The 23722-nt window shown below is 47.6% G+C and overlaps 1 protein-coding gene across 3 annotated transcripts in view; it reads right to left on the minus strand.

Moving 5' to 3' along the window:
* Positions 1–216: 216 nt before the first annotated feature.
* Positions 217–23722, minus strand: part of e4f1 (E4F transcription factor 1) — a 30811-nt gene continuing 7305 nt past the window's right edge. Inside the window, exons 3-14 of one of the 3 annotated variants that reach the window (XM_086000143.1) lie at positions 20884–20974; positions 19460–19668; positions 17982–18102; positions 16065–16244; positions 12982–13142; positions 11295–11504; positions 10788–10893; positions 7812–8029; positions 5619–5817; positions 4061–4218; positions 3305–3367; positions 217–2679 (exon numbers count right to left, since the gene is read on the minus strand). In XM_086000143.1, the coding sequence (XP_085856269.1) occupies positions 2335–2679; positions 3305–3367; positions 4061–4218; positions 5619–5817; positions 7812–8029; positions 10788–10893; positions 11295–11504; positions 12982–13142; positions 16065–16244; positions 17982–18102; positions 19460–19668; positions 20884–20974 (2061 nt within the window). In that variant the 3' untranslated portion in view covers positions 217–2334. Of the gene's footprint in view, positions 2680–3304; positions 3368–4060; positions 4222–5618; positions 5818–7811; positions 8030–10787; positions 10894–11294; positions 11505–12981; positions 13143–16064; positions 16245–17981; positions 18103–19459; positions 19669–20883; positions 20975–23722 lie in introns of all 3 variants that reach the window. The other 2 variants (XM_086000142.1, XM_086000144.1) reach the window with 2 other exon arrangements.

A 23722-nucleotide genomic window follows, 5' to 3' on the forward strand; every position in this document is an offset into this window, starting at 1 on the left:
AGTTTATCTGTATCTGGTTCTTTTAAATAGATCATCTTGAAGTTTCCTCCTTTCTGAAGAAAACAAACCCAACTTCCTTCGCCTTTCCTCACACCCCCAGAATCAACTTACCTCAGTATTTGCTCAAGGGCAATAATAGGGTTAGTATTAGGTGCCCAGAACTGCATGCATAAAGACCAGACAGAGTCTTTGACAATTAAATGTCGCACAAAGGAGTGATGTACAAATTCCACCTTTATTTGAGGTCAACCAGGTCACATACTGTGAGGATCAGCAAAGTAGTTATCTTGGCACATGCTTTGAGTACACTGAAAATAAAATATTAGATTAATATAAAAAGCAGGTTGAAATTCTCATAGAACCACATGGCATTTTCATTCATAAAACACAGCCATTCCACGGAGCGTGTCAAACACCCCAATGCAGCAGTCCGCCAGAGCACTCGCAAACACATGAGCTGGAAGAATGTCTGTCAGCAGAAAGATCCTGCAGTAGAGTTGAGCGCATCCGTGCCAGTTCTAGACTCTGCTGCCCATCTCTAGAGTTTTAGTTGCTGAAACAGTGACCCTGTGAACGGGGAATTAACTGTACGCCAGGCACACTCTTCATTACCAAAATGCACAGTAGCTAAAGCACTGTCGGTAATACTTAAAAGGGATACTGTACAATCCATACGATGCTAGCAATATAATCTTTCTGCTATGAAAAGCTTGACAGGTAATCGCTGATGAGACACATACCTTGCATCACGTTGATCTGTCACATGCCAGTTATTTCTGTTCATACTTAAGGCCGCTTTCTGCAGGTATACCCGTCTGTTTTCCAAAATTAAAAAAAAAGTTCTGCACAACATTGAGAAAAATGTCCCTGAAACAACTTACAAATATTGTTCATAAATATCTGATTAATCGGCCAGTTATTAGCGGTAGAAAACATGCTGTGGTAGAGAATCTGTTTTAAAAAAAAACGGCATTTTTATTTACAGTGAGATAGGCAACTCTCGAGTCTTAGTTACAACAGAGGCAGTCAGCGGTTGATGACCTGGAAAAGTACAAGTAAGCTCATTGTGTGATACAACTTGTTGCATGTGCACAATGTACAAAGACCACTCCACCACAGAGAGTCCTGTACATGTCAGGGAAGTGGACGAAGCACATCCGGTTCAACAATCCCAAGGAGAGCCCCATGTCATTTATTGAAGGAGCGAGTAACCCAATAATGATACAAAACGCTCGCAGCTTCACTTGGCCAAGAATGTTGGTGCAAGTTCCCAGCATCAGAAACCCACGGACATTTCATGAATCTTTTTTTTTTTAAATAAATGAGTCGACAACGCTTCATAAAAGACTTGCATTGTATCAAGTGTCTCTAAATCACTGGGAACAGCTCTTCTTAGTTAGGTATAGGGGTTTTGTTGCATTTGAATTCTTCTGTTAAAAGAATACAGTTTTCAGTTTCAGCCACTGTGTGCAGAACACACGAGCTGGGATGGGGGATGTAAACCCACACTGGAGGGCTCGGAAAATCTTTTACTCAAATCTGTCTCAATTTCTTTTTACTGCCAATCATTCATGTCAGCTTCTCACTAACTGCCTGCGTGCAGCCACCCTCCCAGACTGGTGCTTTAATTTTCAGTTCAAACTGCTACTTCATTGATGAAATCTCTGAACAGCCCCATGTAAAGCAACTGCATATTTAATAGGGCAGAGTAACCAAAGCATTAAACTCAGCACCATGTGTGTGACACAGTAACCAGAGCATTAAATAGAATGGCGGGGTCTGTTTTCAGCGCAAGGTAAGTACTGACTGAAATCAAGAGGGTGAGGAGTGGGAAAGCAAAGAGTCTGAGACACAAAGTAAACAGGAGAAGGAGCCCAGCTGTTGGCCAGCACTCGTCCAGTTTATCGGCCAGTCACATTCCGTCTCTTCCTGCCCTGCTCTCACTGTCACCAGACAGCCTGTGGGTAGACCCACCAGATGTCATTGCTTAGTAACCGGGCCACGAATCAGCACCTTCTTCCGAGTGCGAACGCTAAATACACTGCACGGCGCAAAGCAACCGGATATCTCAGCACAATCCGTTGCAAACTGTCGCACAGCTCGAGTGCTGCAGGAAGACCTTGTGCTCCGAGAGTTTCATTAATATAACGTATCAGTATTGACACTTATCACTCTGTGACTCAGAAGCACCGCTTACATGGAGCTACCAGACATCGCGTCCTTGGTGGGAAGCAGTAACCACATAGTGCAGCATTCAGGGTTCTTGCATCCACCCGGTGAACTGTTCCCTTTTTCCCTGAGTAGGGGTGCGGGGAGAGTCAGTAGGAGATTCCCTCATTCACCCACCACCACTGTCTGTATTTCCACCTCTCCGTCCTGAGTAGTTATCACGTATTCGTCTACGTGTTCCAACATCTCGATATCGTCGGCCGTCACCACGGTGACAGTATCGTGGCTGGTCTCCAGGCTGCCGTCTGCCGTCAGGACCGCACCTTCCCCGATGCTAGTGGCCAGTGTCATTGCAACCTGCTCGGTGAGGCTATCGGGGGTTGCTATGGTGATTGTATCCGTGCCGTCCTCGGTGTTCTCTTCCATGGAAACGTTTTGGACAATGATCTGATGGCCGGAGTTGGCCTGGTTCACTATTTGCTGCACGACTTTCATGATCTGGCTGTCAACCTGAAAAGAAATCTAAACGTCAGAAACATTGACCCCAGAGGCCCAGGCCACCAGAGACACTGATCAGAAACGTTTAAACTGCGGGCTGAAAATCAAGAGCGTAAACCTGGGAAGTGACCACTTCTTGTAGTGTCAGCCGTGGCTCAGTTGATAGCGCCATCGCTTCTGAGTCAGAAGTTTGTGGGTTCAAGTCCCACTCCAGAATCGTGAGCACAAAAATCTAGGCTGACACTCCAGTGCAATACTGAGGGAGTGCTGCACTGTCAAAGATGCCGTCTTTCAGATGAGACGTTAAACCGAGGCCCCGTCTGCCCTCTCAGGTGGACGTAAAAGATCCCAGGGCACTATTTCGAAGAAGAGCAGGGGAGTTATCCCCGGTGTTCTGATCAATATTTATCCCTCAATCAACATCACTAAAAAAAAGATTATCTGATTATCATATTGCTGTTTGTGGGAGCTTGCTGTGCGCAAATTGGCTGCCGCATTTCCTACATTGCAACAGTGACTACACTTCAAAAAGTACTTCATTGGCTGTAAAGTGGAGACGTCCGGTGGTCGTGAAAGGCGCTATATAAATGCAAGTCTTTCTCTCACTTCTAGAGTCAGTCAAAGAGCAACCACCAACCTGGTGCTTGGAGCCCTGGATCAGGGCTCCCATGTCACTGCTTCCAGCCACTTCAGCGGGAGCCTGGCAAAGAAACACGGAAACAAAAGTAACATTTAATACAGTAGCTTTACAAAAGCTACTGCCAGCTCAGATCACGCGCACACTGCTGCTCCAACGCGGATCACACCTACAATCACTGCCTCAGCGCAATTCACATGTACACAACTCCTCGAACGCAGATCACATACACACACTGCTACCCTCACACAGGTCATTTGTGTACTGCTGCCCCCACACAATGACACCTGGGAAGCCCTGGCCCAAGACCGCACAAAGTGGAGGAGAAGCATCCGGGAAGGCGCCGAACACCTCGAGTCTCTTCATCGGGAGCAAGCGGAAGCCAAGCGCAGGCAGCGCACGTCAACCCAAGCACCCCACCCACCCGCCCCTTCAACCACAGTCTGCCCCACCTGCGACAGAGACTGTAGGTCCCGCACTGGACTCATCAGTCACCTGAGAACTCATTTTTAATGTGGAAGCAAGTCATCCTCGGTTCCGAGAGACTGCCTAAGAAAAAGACAGACAATGTATACACTGCTGCCCCCGCACAATGTATACACTAATAACCCACACACACAGCACATGTATACCGCTGCCCATGCAACATGTCATGCTCGGTTACATTTGGTTGGGGGGGCGGGGCCAGTGGCTGCACCACTGTTACCATTCTTCAGAAGTGTGGTGAAACCCTGTGCCTTTGAGTGTTGCAGGTACCTCAATAATATACTCCTGTGTGTCGGCCACCACCGAGGAGAACTCCACCAGCACCGTATGGGGGTCGTCAGTGATGATGGTCGCAGCAACACTATCTGTGGACTGGTCATCTGGCGACACCTCTACCTGCTCCAGCTCTTTACACCCAACATGACAACCTCCTCCAGACAGAAGAGAAACAGGTTAATTTCAGACAGATTACATTCAGCCCCTTGAGCCTGCTCCGCCATTCAATTAGATCGTGGCTGATCTGTACCTTAACTTGGTTCTTGTAACCCTTAATGCTCTTACCTAACAAAATCTATCAATCTCAGCTTTTTTGGGGAAGAGCGTTCCAGATTTCTGTTACCCTTCGTGTGAAGAAGTGCTTCTTGACTTCACCCCTGAACGGCCTGGCTCTAACATTAAGGTTATGCCCCCTTGTTCCGGACTCCCCCCACCAGAGGAAATAGGGTAGATAGGGAGAAACTATCAACTCCTTTAATCATCTTAAATACCTCAATTATATCACCCCTTAAATCTTCTAAACGCAAGGGAATACAAGCCTAGTCTATGCAACCTGTCCTCAATTTAACCCTTTTAGCGTTCTGGTGAATCTGCACTACACCCCCTCCAAGGCCAATATATCCTTCCTGAGGTGCGGTGCCCAAAACTGAACGCAGTTGTCTACACGGGGTCTAACCAGAGCTTTATATAACTGTAACATTACTCCCACCCCCTTGCATTCCTGACCCCTTCAGATAAAGGCCAACATTCCGTTAGCCTTTTAAGTTATTTTCTGTACCTGTCCACTAGCTTTTAGTGATTTCTGTACTTGGACCCTGAAATCTCTCTGCTCCTCCACGGTTCCGAGCTTCTCACCATTTAGAAAATACTCTGATCTCTCTCTCTTAGGTCCTCACACCTCCCCACACTGAATTCCGTGTGCCGTAGTTTAGCCGACTCATTTAATCTATCAGTGTCCCTTTGCAACATGCTGCTCCCGTCTACACTATTTACTGTGCCACCTAACATTGTGTCGTCAGCATACTTGGATCAATTCCTTCATTTAAGTCTTTAATAAATATAGTGAAAAGCTGAGGACCCAGTACAGATCACTGGGGGACACCATTAGTCACATCCTGCCAATTTGGAGTACATGCCCATTATCCCGACTCTCGCTCTCCTCCCTCCAGCATATTAACTGGGAGTTTCAACAGCTCCCAGCAAAAACACTAGACTTCAGCTGTCTCAGCCTTAAGCTCTGGAATTTCCTCCCAAAATCTTCTCGCCTATCTCTCCTCCTTTAAGACGCTCCTTAAAACGTTTCCCTTTGACCAAGCTTTTGGTCACCTGTCCTAATATCTCATTATGTCACTTTCTGTCTGATTACTCCTGTGAAGCGCCTTGGGAGGCTTTACTACGTTAAAGGCGCTGTATAAATGCACGTTGCTGTTGTTAAAAAGTGAGTGACGGGAACCTAAGACAAAGGACAGTGCACTAAAAGCAAATGGCAGATGCGGATTGCCAAACTCCAATCCCACCCAGCGACGCCCTCCGACCACACCTTCACACCCACCTTTGGCTCGTAAATGTCGATTGAGGGTCCCGTGTTCAGCAAAGCTTCGGCCACATTTGTAGCACGTGAACGGCTTCTCTCCTGTGTGGAGCCGCACGTGTCGGATGAGGGAGCCCTTCTCTCGGAACGCCCGGGTACAATAGTCGCACGCAAACGGCTTGTCCTCAGAGTGCGTCCTCAAGTGAACTTGCTGTGCATTCTGCGAAAAGAGATCTGACCGTGAGAAATCAAACAGTAAAACAGGCCACCCGGCACTGCACACAGTCACCACTGAACGTACGTAGAAAACAAAGAAAGGCTTGCATTTATACAGCGGCTTTCACGACCTCAGGACGTCCCAAAGCGCTTTACAGCCAATGAAGTACAGGAAACTCTCTTTTAACCGGCACCTAAATATCCGGAAATCTCTCTTAACCGGCAAAATTCAGGAGTAGGTTCAGGTAAGTTTTACTGTATATTAGTGGCCGTGTAACCGGGGTTCCTGGATCTGTGGCCGTGTAACCGGGGTTCCTGCACCTGTGGCTGTGTACGGGGCTCTCTTACCTTTTACTATACCTCTCTGTAATCCGGACTTTTTGATCAACCGGCACCACGCTGGTCCCATTGGTGCCGGATAAAAAAGAGTTTCCTGTACTTTAAAGTGTATGTAGTCACTGTTGCAATGGAGGAAACGAGGCACAAACAGCAATGTGACGATGACCAGATACAATCTGTTTTTTTAGTGATATTGATTGAGGGATAAATATTGGCCCAGGACGCCGGGGATAACTCGCCTGCTCTTCTTTGAAATAGTGCCATGGGATCTTTTACATGCACCTGATTATAATTAGAACATAGAGCAAGGCGAGGATCAGAACACACAGTCAGAGCTACAATCGGGGCTACCATCAACTGTAAAGATGCAGGATTACGTTTTAATGGAGAGACTGGGCTGTAACCAGAACGTGCAGACAGATAGGACTAAAATCGAAATGAGAGAGAGAGGAGAGAGAGAGAGAGAGAGAGCTACAATTGGAATGCAGAGACGCAGCTGTGATCAAAACATACATTGATGCAATCAGAATGAAGGGAATGCGCTATTATTATAGAGACAGCACTCTAATCAGAAACTGGAGATACAATAGGGCTACGGCCAAATGTACAGAGATAGATGTGTGACTGGAATATACAGGGAGAACAGGTGACAGTCAGCAGCACAGAGACAGGCCCGCGATCGGAAAATACAGCCAAACAGATCTACGATCAAATGGAGAGCAAGACTGGGCTACAATCAGAACATAGAGCAACAGCTCTCTAGTCCAATGCTGCATCCATTAAACACCAGTGACAGTGGAGCATAGGATTTCTCAAAAGCATTAACGTGCTGCTTCTACACGGCTAATCATCAGATTATTCACCACGATTACACAGGGACTGCAGAGAAGGAAGGCCATTTGGCCCATCTAGCTGACCCTAATATACAAACTTTTGATCACGTATTACACCATCTAGCTGCCTCTCGAATTACTCTAGAGATGTTGCCTCCAGTACCCCACACAGAGGCTGAAACTTGAATTCCACATGGCTGCACTCACCCAAAACAAGATCAAAACCAAAGCAAATTATTAGCACAGATGGAATTCCCTGATGTTCTCGTATAAAGTGGGCAGTCAGGGTCAGGCCCGTTTTGGGCTGAAGGAGCCTTGGTCAACTTATTTGGTGCCCACATAGGTGGCAGCCGTGGCTCAGTGGGTAGCACTCTCGCTTCTGAGTCAGACGTTTGTGGGTTCAAGACCCGCTCCAGAGACTTGAGCGCAAAATCTAGGCTGACACTCCCAGTGCAGTGCTGAGGCAATGTTGTCGGAGGTGCTGTCTTTCAGATAACACATAAAAGATCCCACGGCACTATTTCGAAAAGCAGGGGCGTTCTCCCCAATGTCCCGGCCAATATTTATCCCTCAGCCAGCATCACTAAAACAGATTATCTGGTCATCAGCACATTGCTGTTTGTGGGACCCGGTTTGCAAATTGGCTGCCATGTTTCCTACATTACAACAGTGAATACACTTCAAAAGTACTTCACTGGCTGTGTCGTGCTTTGGGACATCCCAGGTCGCTATAGAAATGCCGGTCTTTCTATCTCACACAGCAACAGTTAAACGTGACACGGTACCGGTTTACAGGCTCATCCCATCATCGCGCTCTTTCTCTGACCTTGGTCTTGTATCTTTTCCCACAGTCTGGGCACGGGTACGGCCGATCGTCCGAATGCGCCCTCATGTGCTCCTTCACGTGGGCGATGCTCTTGTACAGCTTGCCGCACTCCCCACACTTGAAGCGTCGCTCGTTGTAGTGCGACTCCAGGTGCTTCCTCAGAATATAGGCGGTCATGAACTCCTTCTCGCACAGCTCACACCTGTGGGGCTTGTAACCTGAAGGGGAAAAAAAAAAAACACACGCCAGGCTCAGCCAATCACCACACAAGTGCAGGGAGAGAGTCATGCTGCACAGTCACAGTAATGGTGACCATTGCAGCTCGGGCTCTCCCCCAACTCATTCTACTCATGGTCACAGCAGAAAGCAGTCTTCAGAAGCAGATCCCCATCTCCTCTGATCTGAAATAGAAAACCATCAATGGGATTGTGCGCTATGGGACTGATTCCCCTTTTACCACTGTGTTAAACTTGCCCAGAACGCACACCTGTCCACTCTGAAAGGCAACATGTTCCACAATGTCTCTCATAGGGTCAGTGCGTTGATCCTCCACTAGTCCTGCCCAGCCTTCACTACCCAATCATACAATAATAAGTGGCTAGGGATCCAATGCAGTAAATGCCCAATATCAGACACTGGGAGTCCCGTGCAGTAAATGCACGGTGGCAGACAGTTGGGAATCTACTGAGGTAAATAGACAGCAGTGGTTGCATGGGCATCCAGGACAGCATATTCCATTCCTGGCAGTGGGGAATTCTTATTTAACAACAACTTGCATTTATATAGCACCTTTAATGTAATAAAATGACCTAAGGCACTTCACAGGAGCGTTATCAAACAAAATTTGACACCGAGCCACATAAGGAGATATTAGTATGATAGCAAAATACTGCGGATGCTGGAAATCTGAAATAACAACAGAAAAAGCTGGAAAAACTCAGCAGGCCAGGCAACATCCATGGAGAGAGAAACAGAGTTAACGTTTCAGGTCGAAACCCTTCGTCAGAACTGAGAAAAAAAGCAGGAAATGAAACAGATTAAAAAGCAAGTTGGGGGCTGGGAAATGGGGGAGGGGATGAAAGAACAAAAGGGAAGGTCTGTGAGAGGTAAAGAGACATTAAGAGATATTCAAGGCGAGACGAGATGGTAATAGGACAGATTGAGAAACATAAGATGGCTCTAGATGAAGTGTGAAATGCGCTGGCAGAATGAGACACAGCTGCCATGTGGGAGAGAAAAAAAGAAAAGGCACAAACCAAAAGTGTGGATAAATAAAAAATATATAAATATGATAGGGGCCAAGGTTATGATCTGAAATTGTTGAACTTGATATTGAGTCCGGAAGACTGTAAAGTGCCTAATCGGAAGATGAGGTGCTGTTCCTCGAGCTTACGCTGAGCTTCCGTGGAACAATGCAAGAGCACGACAGCGGTGAGGTCCGAGTGGGAATGGGGCGGTGAATTGAAATGACAGGCGACCGGAAGCTTGGGGTCACCCTTACGGACTGAACGGAGGTGTTCCGCAAAGTGGTCACCCAATCTGTGTTTGGTCTCCCCAATGTAGAGGAGACCGCATCGTGAGCAGTGAATACAGTATACTAGATTGCAAGAAGTACAAGTAAATCGCTGTTTCACCTGGAAGGGGTGATTGGGGCCCTGGACAGTGGGAAGGGGGAGGTATAAGGGCAGGTGTTGCATCTCCTGCGCTTGCACGGGAAGGTGCCAGGGGAAGGGGTGCTGGGGGTGATAGAGGAGTGGACTAGGGTGTCTCGGAGGGAGCGGTCCCTACGGAATGCTGAAAGGGGAGGTGAGGGGAAGATGCGTTTGGTGGTGGGATCACGTTGGAGGTGGCGGAAATGGCGGAGGATGATGCGTTGAATGTGCAGGCTGGTGGGGTGAAAGGTGAGGACAAGGGGAACTCTATCGTGGTTCCGGGAGGGAGGGGCAGGGGTGAGGGCAGAAGTGCGGGAGATAGAACGGACGCGGTCGAGGGCCGTGTCAACCACGGTAGAGGGGCATCCTCGGTTGAGGAAAAAGGAAGACATGTCGGAAGCACTGGTATGGAAGGTGGCATCGTCGGAGCAGATGCGGCGGAGACGGAGAAACTGGGAGAATGGAATACAGTCCTTACAGGAGGCGGGGTGGGAGGAAGTGTAGTCCAGGTAGCTGTGGGAGTCAGTGGGCTTGTAGTGAATGTTGGTCAATATGTCTCTTTACCTCTCACAAACCTTCCCTTTTGTTCTTTCATCCCCTCCCCCATTTCCCAGCCCCCAATTTGCTTTTTCATCTGTTTCATTTCCTGCTTTTTTCTCAGTTCTGACGAAGGGTTTCAACCTGAAACGTTAACTCTGTTTCTCGCTCCACGGATGTTGCCTGGCCTGCTGAGTTTTTCCAGCTTTTTCTGTTGTTATTTAAGGAGATATTAAGACAGGTCAACGAGATTAAAATAGCTAATGCGGCAGAAGGCTCAACGGAACGCCAGATCACTATTACTGGATTCCCTGCCACCGTACCTCATTAATGCAAGGCTGACATCTGAAGTCTCTGGAATGGGCACACTTTAATTGTTTCCTCATCTCCATCTGCTTGCGCTTCCCCAACTCTGGCCTCTTGCATATCCCCGATTTCCTTTGCTCCATCAGATGCGGCCGTGCCTTCAGCTGTCTAGGCTCGAAACTCTGGAATTCCCTCCCTAAACCTCTCCGCCTCTCTCTTTCCTCCTTTAAGATGCTCCTTAAAACCTACCTCTTTGACCAAGCTTTTGGTCACCTGCCCCAACATCTCCTTATGTGGCTCAGTGTCAAATGTTGTCTGATAACACTCCTGTGAAACGCCTTGGGACATTTTACTACATTAAAGACGCTATATAAATGCAAGTTGTTGTTGAGGTAAGGAAGGAACTATAACCCACATCACTGTAAATAAACAATCGAGTACTAGAGGCAGTGACACGAGTGTGTGGTTTGTGTGCACTTACCTAAATGTGCTTTAATATGCAGACGCAGGTAGCTGGATCCTCGGAACACTCGACTGCAGTGAGGGCACTTGAAGTACTTGCAGCTGCTCTCACTTTTTGAACTTGCCTATAAATATTTAAAAAAACAACACATATTTAAATGGCAGTGAAAGTAGCCATAAAATGCATTAAACCATCAGATCCTTCCCCCACACCCCATTCCCAGGGCAAGGTGCTCGGTGGAAGGACATGGTTCCCTCTCATCTCAACAGCTTTTTGGGGGGAAGAGCGTGCTTTAAATGGGCTTTAGCCCTTCGGTTTACATGCCATTACACAAGTCAGGTCATGCATTGCGCTTACAGTCCACCATCTTAGAGTGGGAGATAATGCATTGCCCACTGCATCACTCACAGAGTCCACTAGATCATTGGGGAGGAATGCATGGCGTGCACAGACCCCCAGATTGGAGGGTGTGCATCTCGTGCTCCGACTGACTCAACACTGGGTGAACTAGGACCCTGGTGGTACCGTATCTTCGTCCTCCAGCTCATCGCAGTCGTCTTCTATGACATCCTCTTCACTGCCTCCCTCGGCAATCAATGGACATGCTTCTACGGATTTCTGGGAATCTCCAATCATTACAGTTTCTATGACAATCCCAGAATTCCTCATGGCCTGACAGATCGGGTTCTCATTCCCAGTCTCCCCCTCCGGAGGCAGCTCAGTGGAAGCAGGTGACTGCAGAAAGAAAACAATATTAACCATCATTTCTTTTACAATTCATTAATTACACGTCCTTTGGGTCAAAGTATTCTCCTGCAACACAGCTTTAGAATCGTTCCTCAGACACTGCTTCCCCTGCAGTTGGACCGATCAATACGTCCCAGATTACAAGGTGATTACGGATAAGGAAGGCCATTCGGCCCATCTTAGCCCGCTCATCCACCGAGATAGACCCTACAGTCCCCTCATTGGAACATTTAATTGTTTCTTCGATGATTGCAGGGCTTTCGCCTCCCCTGCTCTAACCGGAAGCCACATTTCTGCTATCAGTCCCAAATTTAACCTTTGCTAGTCTGAACCCGTGTCCCCTTGTCCTATCCTCGCAATTTAATTTAAAGTAATATTCCACATTTACCTTTTCTATACCTTTCGTCAAAACGCAACAGAATGCTGAACTACGTAGCCAGAACAGTAAAATATAAGTCAGAGGAAGCCGTGCTCAAACCACGCCTCGAGGACTGTACCTATTTCTGGGTGGCAAGACAAGACAGGAAAAAAGACAGACAGACACAAGCATTTATATAGCGCCTTTCACGATCACCGGACGTCCCAAAGCGCTTTACAGTCAATGAATTACTTTTTGAAGTGTAGTCACTGTTGTGGGAAACACAGCAGCCAATTTGCGCACAGCAAGCTCCCACAACAGCAATGTGATGATGACCAGGTCATCTGTTTTAGTGATGTTGATTGAGGGATAAATATTGGCCCCAGGACACTGGGGAGAACTCCCCTGCTCTTCTTCGAAATAGCGCCGTGGGATCTTCTGCGTCCACCCGAGAGCGCAGACGGGGCCTCGGTTTAACGTCTCATCCAAAAGACGGCACCTCCGACAGTGCTGCACTCCATCAGTAGTGTACTGCAGTGTCAGCCTATAATTTTGTGCTCAGGACTCTGGAGTGGGACTCGAGCTCACGATCTTCTGGCTCAGAGGGGAGAGTGCGACCCAAGAAATGGTGCAGCTGCTTAATAAGTATTTTGCCTCAGTTTTCAACGGAGGAAGGTCAAAGGGGGACTGTAAGGGTACCCGATGAGGAAAAGCAACTACTGGAGAGAAGTATTTAAAAGGAACAGTATTCAAAATATTAATGGGAGCAAAAATAGAAAAGTCAAACGACAAGGTGGGGGAGGCGATAGCAGAAGCACTAACCAGAATTTTCTAACATTCTTTGGAAATGGGAATTGCCCCCAAAGGATTGAAATGTTACAGCCCTGTTCAGGAAAGGGGAAAAGGGATAAGGCAGGGAATTATAGGCCAGTTATCATTCCCTTGGCTGTGAGTAAACTAAGTCCTGAAACTGTGAGGTTCTGCTTAATACTGGAGATAAATTACATCTTGTATTAAAGGATACAAGTTTTTTTTCCCTGTATTATCTCTCCTTATTTAACCTGAAAGGGATGGCCTTTTAACCGGAGTGTGTTGGTGAGACTTTACCTGTGCTTTCTGTTCATCCGCGGGATCCAGAGCCTGACTCACGTTATGAACCTGCACCTCCTGGATGCTGCCTTCACAATTCGTCAGCACACTGATCACCGCCGTCGTTTCCGGGGAATCCGGCGTTGCCGTGGAAACCAGTTCTTCAATCTGTTTGTTTACTGGAAGTTTAAAAAAATTAAAGATCAGGGAAGCACGAGGCGAGGAAACCTCGCTGAGCGTCACGTCACATGGCGGGACTGTCGTATGAGGAGAGATTGGGTCGACTAGGCCTGTATTCACTAGAGCTTAGAAGAATGAGAGGGGATCTCATTGAAACGTATAAAATTCTGACAGGGCTAGACAGACTGTATGCAGGGAGGATGTTTCCCCTGTCTTTGGGGGGGGGGGGGGGGGGGATCTAGAACGAGGGGTCACAGTCTCAGGATACGGGGTAGGACATTTAGGACTGAGCTGAGGAGAAATGTCTTCACTCAGAGGGTGGTGAACCTGTGGAATTCTCTACCCATGAAGGCTGTGGAGGCCAAGTCGCTGAATATATTTAAGAAAGAGAGAAGATAGATTTCTAGACGCAAAAGGCGTCAAGGGGTATGGGGAGAGAGCGGGAATATGGTATTGAGATAGAGGATCAGCCATGATCATACTGAATGGCGGAGCAGGCTCGAAGGGCCGAATGGCCTACTCCTGCTCCTATTTTTCTATGTTTCTATCATTCGAACCCTCAGCTCCTACTTTAACAAACGCCAGGCTTACCACATCATTTAGCTCAGAAAAGGAACACAGGGTGCTGGCTGGCTGATGTAAAGTGGCTCTGGTCACCTGTGCTGTGGAGTGCAGGACCACCGATAGCAACACGCACGCCTGCAGTCCCAGGAAACAAGAAAGTTGATGGCTTTTTAGTGTAATATTAATCAGTATTATATGTAATATATTATATGTGCTGTCTAATCAGCGAGCAATGGAGCCAAACCTTTTATAATGGGTAATGGGTAAATTCACCTGTTATTTTTGTATTTTGAATCAATTTTTCCTTCAACTGCCTGACCCCCACACAGCTGAGGGTGGTGACCATCTAACACCTGTGGCCAAGTGGTCACAACAGACTGCCTTTTCCCTCCCCTCCTCCCCCTTTGTTGAGGGACATTAGAACCTCTGCTCAGACTGGAACATAGGAAGGAACGTAGGAACAGGAGGAGGCCATTCAGCCGCTTGAGCCTGTTCCACCATTCAATTACATCAGCGGCAAACAAAATATGGCCCGCTAAGGCCCGACTTCGAGGCCGAACGTCCGCAGAGCCTGGCCCCACCCCACGTGACGCCAGGAGCAGGTCACTGTCTCCGAGGCAGCAGGAGAGTCATAACCAAAAACAGAGGCAGGGCAAAGTGAATCTGCCGCTCCCTGCATCAATGTGTCGTTGTTCACACCTGAAACCTCAGTTTCTGCTCCGTCACTGCAACGTGAAAGGTGAGTTACTCACGGTTAGTGGGTTCTGTGCAAACGTTCCAGATAAATGCACATATAACAGAAATACTTCAAATATATAAAATAATGTCACTGGCAGCGTGACTCAGAATTGACACAATCGAATCGATTGGAAGATTGTTGAACTTTAAAAAAAAAACTTGCAGCGAGTTTTTAGTCTCAACTCGTCTCTGAAGGAATTTTAGCGACTAATTCACAATTAGTTCTGGGCTTGATTTCATTCCAGCGAGTTAGAAAATGCTACTTTTGTTTACTGGTGCAATTGGGTGAAAGCTGTTGTCTGAATTCGGCGGGGGTACCGGCCAGTCTCCCGGTGTAACTCTGGCGCAGACCCAGTTACGTCGGGTCCCTGCCGTTTTGGGGAGTTTCCTCGGTTAAAAGAGTGGGGGGAGTTTCGAGCCCAGCGGTGGGCAAAATATGGCCCGCCAGTTCATTCTCTCTGGCCCGCTGGACGGGACCAGAAATAGAACGCGAGCCGGAGCTCGAGCTGTGCATTAGCCCGAGTCGAGCCTCGGCTGCTCATCTCGGTGACCCTTTTACTGAAGAGGCCGGCGCTGCGACTTTCCTCTCCCGGGTACCCAGAGTACGACGACGGGGTGGGGGGGGGGGTTCTCATTGCCGCCTTAGACACGGGAGTGGATCCTGGAGCACAAGGACTCCAGGTAAGAGTTGGTCTATTTCAAATTTACCAATTTAACACTTTGCTGTCACCCAACGTGCGCGGTCCCTTTAAATTTGCTGTGCGGTATCTCTCCCAGCGGCAGGAGTTGGTGAGCGGCCTGCACGGGACCTCAGGATTGGTGCGCAACCACGCAGCCGCGCACCTTAGGGGGGGGAACATTGGTGTGCGGCCTTCAGCAGCTCACCAAAATCTTGTTGCGCAGCCCTCCAGCCCAAATAATTGCCCACCCCTGAATTAGATCGTGGGTGATCTGGATCTTAACTGCATCCTACCAGTCTTCGTTCTGTAACCCTCAGTAACCTTGCCTAACAAAAAGTTATCAGTCTCAGCTTTTAAATGTTCAATTGACCCCCAGCCTCAACAACCTTTGGGGGAGCAGGGGGGTTGGAGAAAAGAGTTCCAGATTTCCACCTGCCCTTTGCATGAAGATGTGCTTCCTAACATCACCCCTGAATGGCCGAGCTCTAATTCTAAGGTTATGCCCCCTTGTTCTGGACACCCCAGCCAGAGGAAATAGTTTCTCTCTATCTAATCCTTTAATCATCTTAAACTCCTCCATTTGATCACCCCTTAATCTTCTAGATTCGAGGGAACACAAGCCTTGTCTATGCAACCTGTCCTCATAATTTAACCCTTTTAGACCCGGTTACGTTCCGGTGAATCGGTACTACACCTCTCCAAGGCCAATATATCCTTCCAGAACTGAATCCCCTTTGTATTCCAGCCCCTCGAGATAAAATCCAACATTCCATTAGCCTTTTTAGCTGGGCGCTGACACGACCCTGCATCTATCACTGGTCCGAATCTCAATGTGCTGCCCAAACCCACTTTTAAAACTGCCTCAATCCAACATGGTAACCGTGGCCAGAGTTTCAAATGGATCCACTCGGTGCAGAACGCATGTGGTCAGCGCAGTACCTTCTTGGGTCTCCGGTTTATCCACGGGCTCGTGCTCCTCCTGGTCAGATGACAAAACCAGTTTCATCTGCTGGAACTTCACTTTCTCTGTACAGGGGGTGATGGCCTTCAGGTGACGAGTTAGCGCTCCAGACTCCCGGAAGCTCATCCCACACATCCGGCATTTGTACGGCCGCTCGTCTGGGGAGACACCGCAACAGCTGTTAAACCTCCAGACTAAACTCCGACAACCCTTCCGACACAGGCCAAGTACGCTGGACATCCACACCCCCTCCCGAGAGCAGGACTAAACCACTGAGCTGCTGAACCTCGCAACATCTTTAACTAAGAACCAATCAACCCATGGACAGGGCAAATAAAACTCACTTTTACAAAGGGAACGCCAGCCCTGAATTCACTGGAAATCTGAACATAATTATTCCAGATTCACAACACATGTGGAGCATAAACACCGGCACAGACCAGCTGAGCCGAATGGCCAGTTTCTGTGCTGTACGTTCTATGTAAAGTAATAAAGTCTCCCTCAAAATAAATATGGGGAGGGGCGGAATTACACGGAGGACTTGGTCCGTGTCAACAGGGTGAGTGAGTAAAGTACACAAGGGACAAGCCACAAAGTGAGGATAGGAGGCACAAAGCAACAATCAGGAGTAAATCTGTCTAGGAGGAGTTATGGAGCCCCACATGCCAGGGACACAAAGCTGGGTGGGCGTGTGTGCTGTGAGGAGGATGCCGAGAAACTCCAGTACGATTTGGACAGGTTGGGTGATTGGGCAGATGCAGTATAATGTGGATAAATGCGAGGTTATCCACTTTGGTGGCAAAAACAGGAAGGCAGATTATCTGAATGGCAATAGATTGGGAGAAGGGGAAGTGCAACGAGACCTGGGTGTCCTTGTGCACCAGTCGCTGAAGGTAAGCATGCAGGTGCAGCAGGCGGTTAAGAAGGCAAATGGTATGTTGGCCTTCGTAGCGAGAGGGTTCGAGTACAGGAACAAGGATGTGTTGCTGCAGTTGTACAGGGCCTTGGTGAGGCCACACCTCGAGTATTGTGTGCAGTTTTGGTCACCTTATCTGAGGAAGGATGTTCTTGCCATGGAAGGAGTGCAGCGAAGATTCACCAGACTGATACCTGGGATGGCAGGAATGACGTATGAGGAGAGATTGGGTCGATTGGGCTTATGCTCGCTGGAGTTTAGAAGAATGAGAGGGGATCTCATTGAAACTTATAAAATTCTAACAGGACTAGACAGACTAGATGCAGGAAGGATGTTCCCGATGGTGGGGGAGTCCAGACCCAGGAGTCACAGTCTAAGGATAAGGAGTAAGCCTTTTAGGACAGAGATGAGGAGGAATTTCTTCACCCAGAGAATGGTGAAGCTGTGGAATTCTCTACTACAGAAGGCAGTAGAGGCCAATTCATTAAATATATTCAAGAAGGAGTTAGATATATTTCTTAAGGCTAAAGGGATCAAGGGATATGGGGAGAAAGCAGGGACAGGGTACTGAATTTGGATGATCAGCCATAATATCATTAAATGGCGGAGCAGGCTCGAGGGGCCGAATGGCCTGCTCCTATCTTCTATGTTTCTATGGAGCGGGGTTAAAATCAGTACAGAGGCAGTCAGCAACATAGGGCGCGGTTCAATTTGTGACAGATGCAAAGTGCCAGAGCCTCCTGTACGCACCAGGGGGAATCAGAGGATTGCAGGGTCAGTCCGACCCACAGGCGACCTCAACTAGGGCGAGAGAAAATCAGCGTCAGCACCCAGCAAACCGGTAAGGGGGGGGCGGCTTTAAAAATGGTCAATGACGGCGCGGAGGAAGAAAGACGCAGACTGGGAGCGCGCTCGTTGCTCGCTGAAACGTAAACTGAGTTAAGAGCCAGAGCCGGCCGCCTCGGCTGGTGTTTCTCACCTGTGTGCCGTCGGTTGTGTCTAACTAAAGATCCCTTTGTTCTAAAAGCCATCCCACAAATCTTGCATTTGAAAGCCTTCTTGTCACTATGGGTAACCATGTGTGCCTTTAGGATGACAGCCTGCAATTACAGCATCAGACCCTCTGAAAACAGGCTCAGGACTGGCGGATTCAAATTACTCTCGTACACACAAATACATTATATATCATATATATATAGCTCATGGTCTACAGGGCAGCAGTGATACCCGCCCTGCTGTATGCCTCAGAGACGTGGACCATGTACAGCAGGCACCTCAAAGCACTGGACAGGTACCACCAACGCTGCCTCCGCAAGATCCTGCAAATCCATTGGCAGGATAGGCACACCAACGTCAGTGTTCTTGCTCAGGCCAACATCCCCAGCATCAAAGCTTTGACCACGCTCGATCAGCTCCGATGGATGGGTCACATTGTCCGCATGCCCGATACGAGACTCCCAAAACAAGCGCTCTACTCGGAGCTCCGGCACGGCAAGAGAGCCCCAGGTGGGCAGCGGAAATGCTTCAAGGACACCCTCAAAGCCTCCTTGAAAAAGTGTAACATCCCCACCGACACCTGGGAATCCCTGGCCCAAGACCGCACAAAGTGGAGGAGAAGCATCCGCGAAGGTGCCGAACACCTCGAGTCTCTTTGCCGGGAGCAAGCGGAAGCCAAGCGCAGGCAGCGCAAGGAGTGCACGTCAACCCAAGCACCCCATCCACCCGCCCCTTCAACCACCGTCTGCCCCACCCGTGACAGAGACTGTAGGTCCCGCATTGGACTCATCAGTCACCTGAGAAGTCATTTCTGGTAATTATGTCAAATTACCAGTTTACCTTGAACATCTGAGCTGATATTTCTGGCACTGAATTTACCACATCAATGAGTTACTGATCAGGAGGTTTTTTTTTTTTTTTTTTTTTTTTTTTTTTAAATCAACAGACGGTATTAGTGCCCCCGAACATTTTTTTTTGGGGGGGGGGGGGGGGGGGGGATGTCCGTAACCTCTGCATCCCCCACTTTTCAAAGCACCTGCACCGCTCAGGATTCACATTTAACAGGGACAGACACCTGCCTACAAAAGTCAACCGTTCTGTACACGGAGGATGTATATGGTGGGTTTTTTTTGCTTGTTTATTTAAAAAAAATCCTCCTTCCATTGCTCCCCCCCACAAACCCCATCCTTCCACGGTTCCTAATGTCACTCAGCCAATTGTTAAATGATGCACAGGTACAGCGCAGAACAATTCCCCTCATATCAGTCTCAAACTGAACCCTATTGGAAGTGGAATTAGGGAAAAACAACAGGTTAGAACCCCACGTGTACACTCGCTTAACACCTGGCAGAGGAGCTGTTCCATTCCATTCACTCCTCACATTTTACTTATGATTGCTGTTTTGCAACCATACAGTCTGCAATTACAACCCCTCCCCAAAGTCTAGGTGATTAAACTGACCGTTTTGAAGGTCTTTTTGCAGACCTGACACACGAATCGCCCTTCGTCAGTTAGAACCATGTCAGATCGCTTCTTTTCAGCCCCACTCTCTTCCTCCGTGCTCTTCTGATCGTCCGCCCCATCACTGGTGGGCTGCTCGCTCTGCTGCAGTTGAGGGTATTCACACAATTGCTCCTCGGAGATCTGACATGCTTTGGTGCTCCCATCATCTGGAAACAAGATTATTATAAATCAGGAGATGAAGCCCAGCACGGCACTGAGCCGAGACAGGTGCAGCTACCAGTCCTGAAACAGGCCCAGCTCTGCACCGTCCCGACACAGCTGAGACTTTTAGAACACTGCGATGTTTAAAGCCACAGCATCATCCAAACGTCTCCAACTTTCACCTCTCAAAAATTCCCAGTTTGAGAAAATAAAATGTGGTGGGTGATTGGGTGGGGCAGTGAATTGGACTCTGGGGCCTGGATTAATGGCTCCCTCTGCTGGTTCTAAAGGTGCTACATGAAATGAGTTTGGCCAGTCTCCTCCCAGTTCTAGTGCGTATAGAGCCACAGTACAAAACTGCCCTTAATTAGCCAAACCATTGGCAAAGCAGACAGGAAAGCTGCAGTTCAGGGCACTCTCCTGATGTTGGGATTAAGAAGCATTAATGGGACACTGTAATGGGAGCTTTACTCTGCATCTGACCTGTGTCGTACCTGACATAGAAACATAGAAGATAGGAGTAGGCCATTCGGTCCCTCGAGCCTGCTCCACCATTCAATGCGATCATGGCTGATCATCCAAATTCAGTACCCTGTCCCTGCCTTCTCCCCATATCCCTTGATCCCTTTAGCCTTAAGAAATATATCAAACTCCTTCTTGAATATATTTAATGAATTGGCCTCCACTGCCTTCTGTGGTAGAGAATTCCACAGGTTCACCACTCTCTGGGTGAAGAAATTCCTCATGTCTGTCCTAAATGGCTTACTCCTTATCCTTAGACTGTGACCCCTGGTTCTGGACTCCCCGGCCATCGGGAACATCCTTCCTGCATCTAATCTGTCCAGTCCTGTTAGAATTTTCTAAGTTTCAATGAGATCCCCTCTCATTCTTCTAAACTCCAGCGAGTACAAGCCCAATCGACCCAATCTCTCCGCATATGTCATTCCTGCCATCCCAGCTATCAGTCTAGTGAATCTTTGCTGCACTCCCTCCATGGCAAGAACATCCTTCCTCAGATAAGGCGACCAAAACTGTATACAATACTCAAGATGCGGTCTCACCACATACACCACCACTGACCTGGGAGTGCTTGACGCCAGCACTGGATGCCTGAAATTGTAAGTGTTCCAAACCCCGGAACTGACAACACTCACCTTGACGAACAAAACTTCACACAAGAAAAATCAATAGAAAGAAAATCCTTCCTGGTACTGCCTCACCTGAGTGTGATTTGCTGTTTGCTTCGGGCTGTGTTAGGGAAGCCACAACCAACTGCGTGAGAGTGAGCGCCGAGTCCAAGGACACAGACTCCTGGAAGCACAGAGGGGAAGAGGTTGAGACACACACCGGGCTCCAGGCTGACAGTACCTGCCTCAGCTCCACAAATGTTTCACTTTCAACTAGAAAGGTAATTCAAACAAAACAAAAGGACTCTCTGCTGCCTCATCAAACTTAAACAGGAGCTCCCTCCACCAGCTTTCCAAAGAGGGAACCTTACCATCCAGACCCCTTTCTCCATCCATTTCACCTACAAATCAAATGACCACTAATGGTGTGGAGGACAAATTCTTGGAATGTGTGCGAGATGGTTTCCTGGATCAGTATGTGGAGGAACCAACCAGGGAACAGGCTATTCTGGGTCTGAAACTGTGAAATGAGAAAAGGCTAATCAATAATCTTTTGGTAAAGGGGCCTTTAGGGACAAGTGATCATAATATGATTGAATTTTACATTAAGTTTGAGAGTGATGTAGTCCAATCTGAAACTAAGGTCTTCAATCTAAACAGAGGAAACTACAAGGGTATGAGGGACAAGTTGGCCATGGTAGATTGGGAGACTATACTAAAAGGTATGAAGGTGGACATACAATGGATAACATTCAAGGAAGTAATGCACAATTTGCAACAAACATATTCCTCTAGAGCATAAAAACCCAAAAGGAAAAGTGATCCAACCATGGCTATCAAAAGAAATTAAAGCTAGTATTAAGCTTATAAAGTTGCCAGAAAAAGTGGTCAGCCCAAGGATTGGGATCTTTTTAGAAATCAGCAAAGGGGGACCAGGAAATTGATAAAGAAAGGGAAAATGGAATATGAGAACAAACTAGCGAAAAATGTAAAAACGGATTGTAAAAGCTTCTATAGGTATGTGAAAAGGAAAAGACTGGCAAAGGTAAATGTAGGTCCTTTACAGTCAGAGACAGGAGAATTTATAATGGGGAATGAGGAAATGGCAGAGAAATTAAATAAATACTTTTGTTTCTGTCTTCATGGAGGAAGACACGAAAAACCTCCCAGAAATGCGAGAATGAGGAACTTAAAGAAATTATTATTAGTAAAAAAAAACAGTACTAGCAAAATTAATGGGACTAAAAGTCGATAAATCCCAAAGACCGGATGACCTACATCCTAGGGTTTTGAAAGAGGTGGCCATTGGGATAGTGGACGCATTGGTTGTCATCTTCCAAAATTCTATAGATTCTGGAACGGTTCCTGCAGATTGGAGGATTGCAAATGTAACCCCGCTATTTAAGTAGTTGGGAAAATGCTGGAATCTATTAGAAAGGATGCAATAACTGAGCACTTAGAAACTAATAGTAAGATTGGGCAGAGTCAACATGAATTTATGAAAGGGAAAGCCTATTGGAGTCCTTTGAGGATGTAACTAATGGAGTAGACAAAGGGGAACCGGTAGATGTGGTGTATTTGGATTTTCAGAAGGCCTTCGATAAGGTCCCACACAAGAGGTTGGTGAACAGAATTAGGGAACATGGAATTGAGGGTAATGTACTAGCATGGATTGAGAATTGGTTAACAGACAGAAAACAAAGTGTAGTGATAAACTGGTCTTTTTCAGGATGGCAGGCTGTGACTAGTGGGGTACCGCAAGGATCGGTGCTTGGGCCCCAGCTATTCACAATCTATATCAATGATTTGGATGAGGGGACTAAATGTAACATTTCTAAATTTGCTGCGGATACAAAGCTAGGTGGCAGTGTCAGTTGTGAAGAGGCTTCAAGGGGGTCTTGACAGGCTCAGTGAGTGGGCGAGAACATGGCAGATGGAATATAATGTGGATAAATGTGAATTTATCCACTTTGGTAGAAAAAACAGAAAGGCAGAGTATTTCCTAAATGGTGAAAGATTGGAGAATGCAGATGCTCAAAGGGACCTGTGTGTCCTTGTACATGAGTCACTGAAAGTGAATGTGCAGGTGCAGCAAGCCATTAGGAAGGCAAATGGTATGCTGGCGTTCAGTACAGGAGTAAAGTCTTACTCCAATTATATAGGGCTTTGGTGAGACCACACCTGGAGTAGAGTGTACAATTTCGGTCTCCTTATCTAAGGAAGGATACACTTGCCATAGAAGGAGTGCAACGAAGGTTCATGGGATTGATTCCTGGGATGGCGGGACTGTCGTATGAGAAGAGACTGAGTAAACTATCAAACTAAATTCAGAAGAATGAGGGGGGATCTCATTGAAGCATACAAAATTATTACAGGGCTTGATAGGGTGGATGCTGGGAGAATGTTTCCCTTGGCTGGGGAGTCAAGAACCAGGGGCCACAGCCTCAGGATAAAGGGTAGGCCATTCAGCACTGAGATGAGAAGAAATTTCTTCACACAGAGGGTGGTGAATCTTTGGAATTCTCTACCCCAGAGGGCTGTGGAGGCTCAGTCATTGGGTATATTCAAAACAGAAGTCAATAGATTTCTGACTAGTAAGGGCATCAAGGGATATGGTGAATGGAGTTGAGGCAGATGATCAGTCATGATCTCATGGAATGGCGGAGCAGGCTCGAAGGGCTGAATAACCGACTCGCCGACTCCTGCTCCTATTTCTTATGTTCTTAAAGAATCAAAATCCTTTGTTGTTTTTTCAAAGGAAGGAGAGCGAGAGAGAGAGGGGCGCGAGGGCGGGGGGGCGAGCAAGGGCTTGGGGGGGGGGGGGGGGGGGAGAAGAAGAGTGGGGAGGTAAGAAATTCAGGACATAAAGTGCCTCACAGCCAATAAAGTACTTTTGAAGTACTATACTGTGGTAATAGAGGAAATATGAATG

Source organism: Somniosus microcephalus, chromosome 11 (assembly GCF_052327205.1).
Source record: "Somniosus microcephalus isolate GS21.2 chromosome 11, FLI_Smic_1.0, whole genome shotgun sequence".
Classification (NCBI taxonomy): Eukaryota; Metazoa; Chordata; class Chondrichthyes; order Squaliformes; family Somniosidae; genus Somniosus; species Somniosus microcephalus.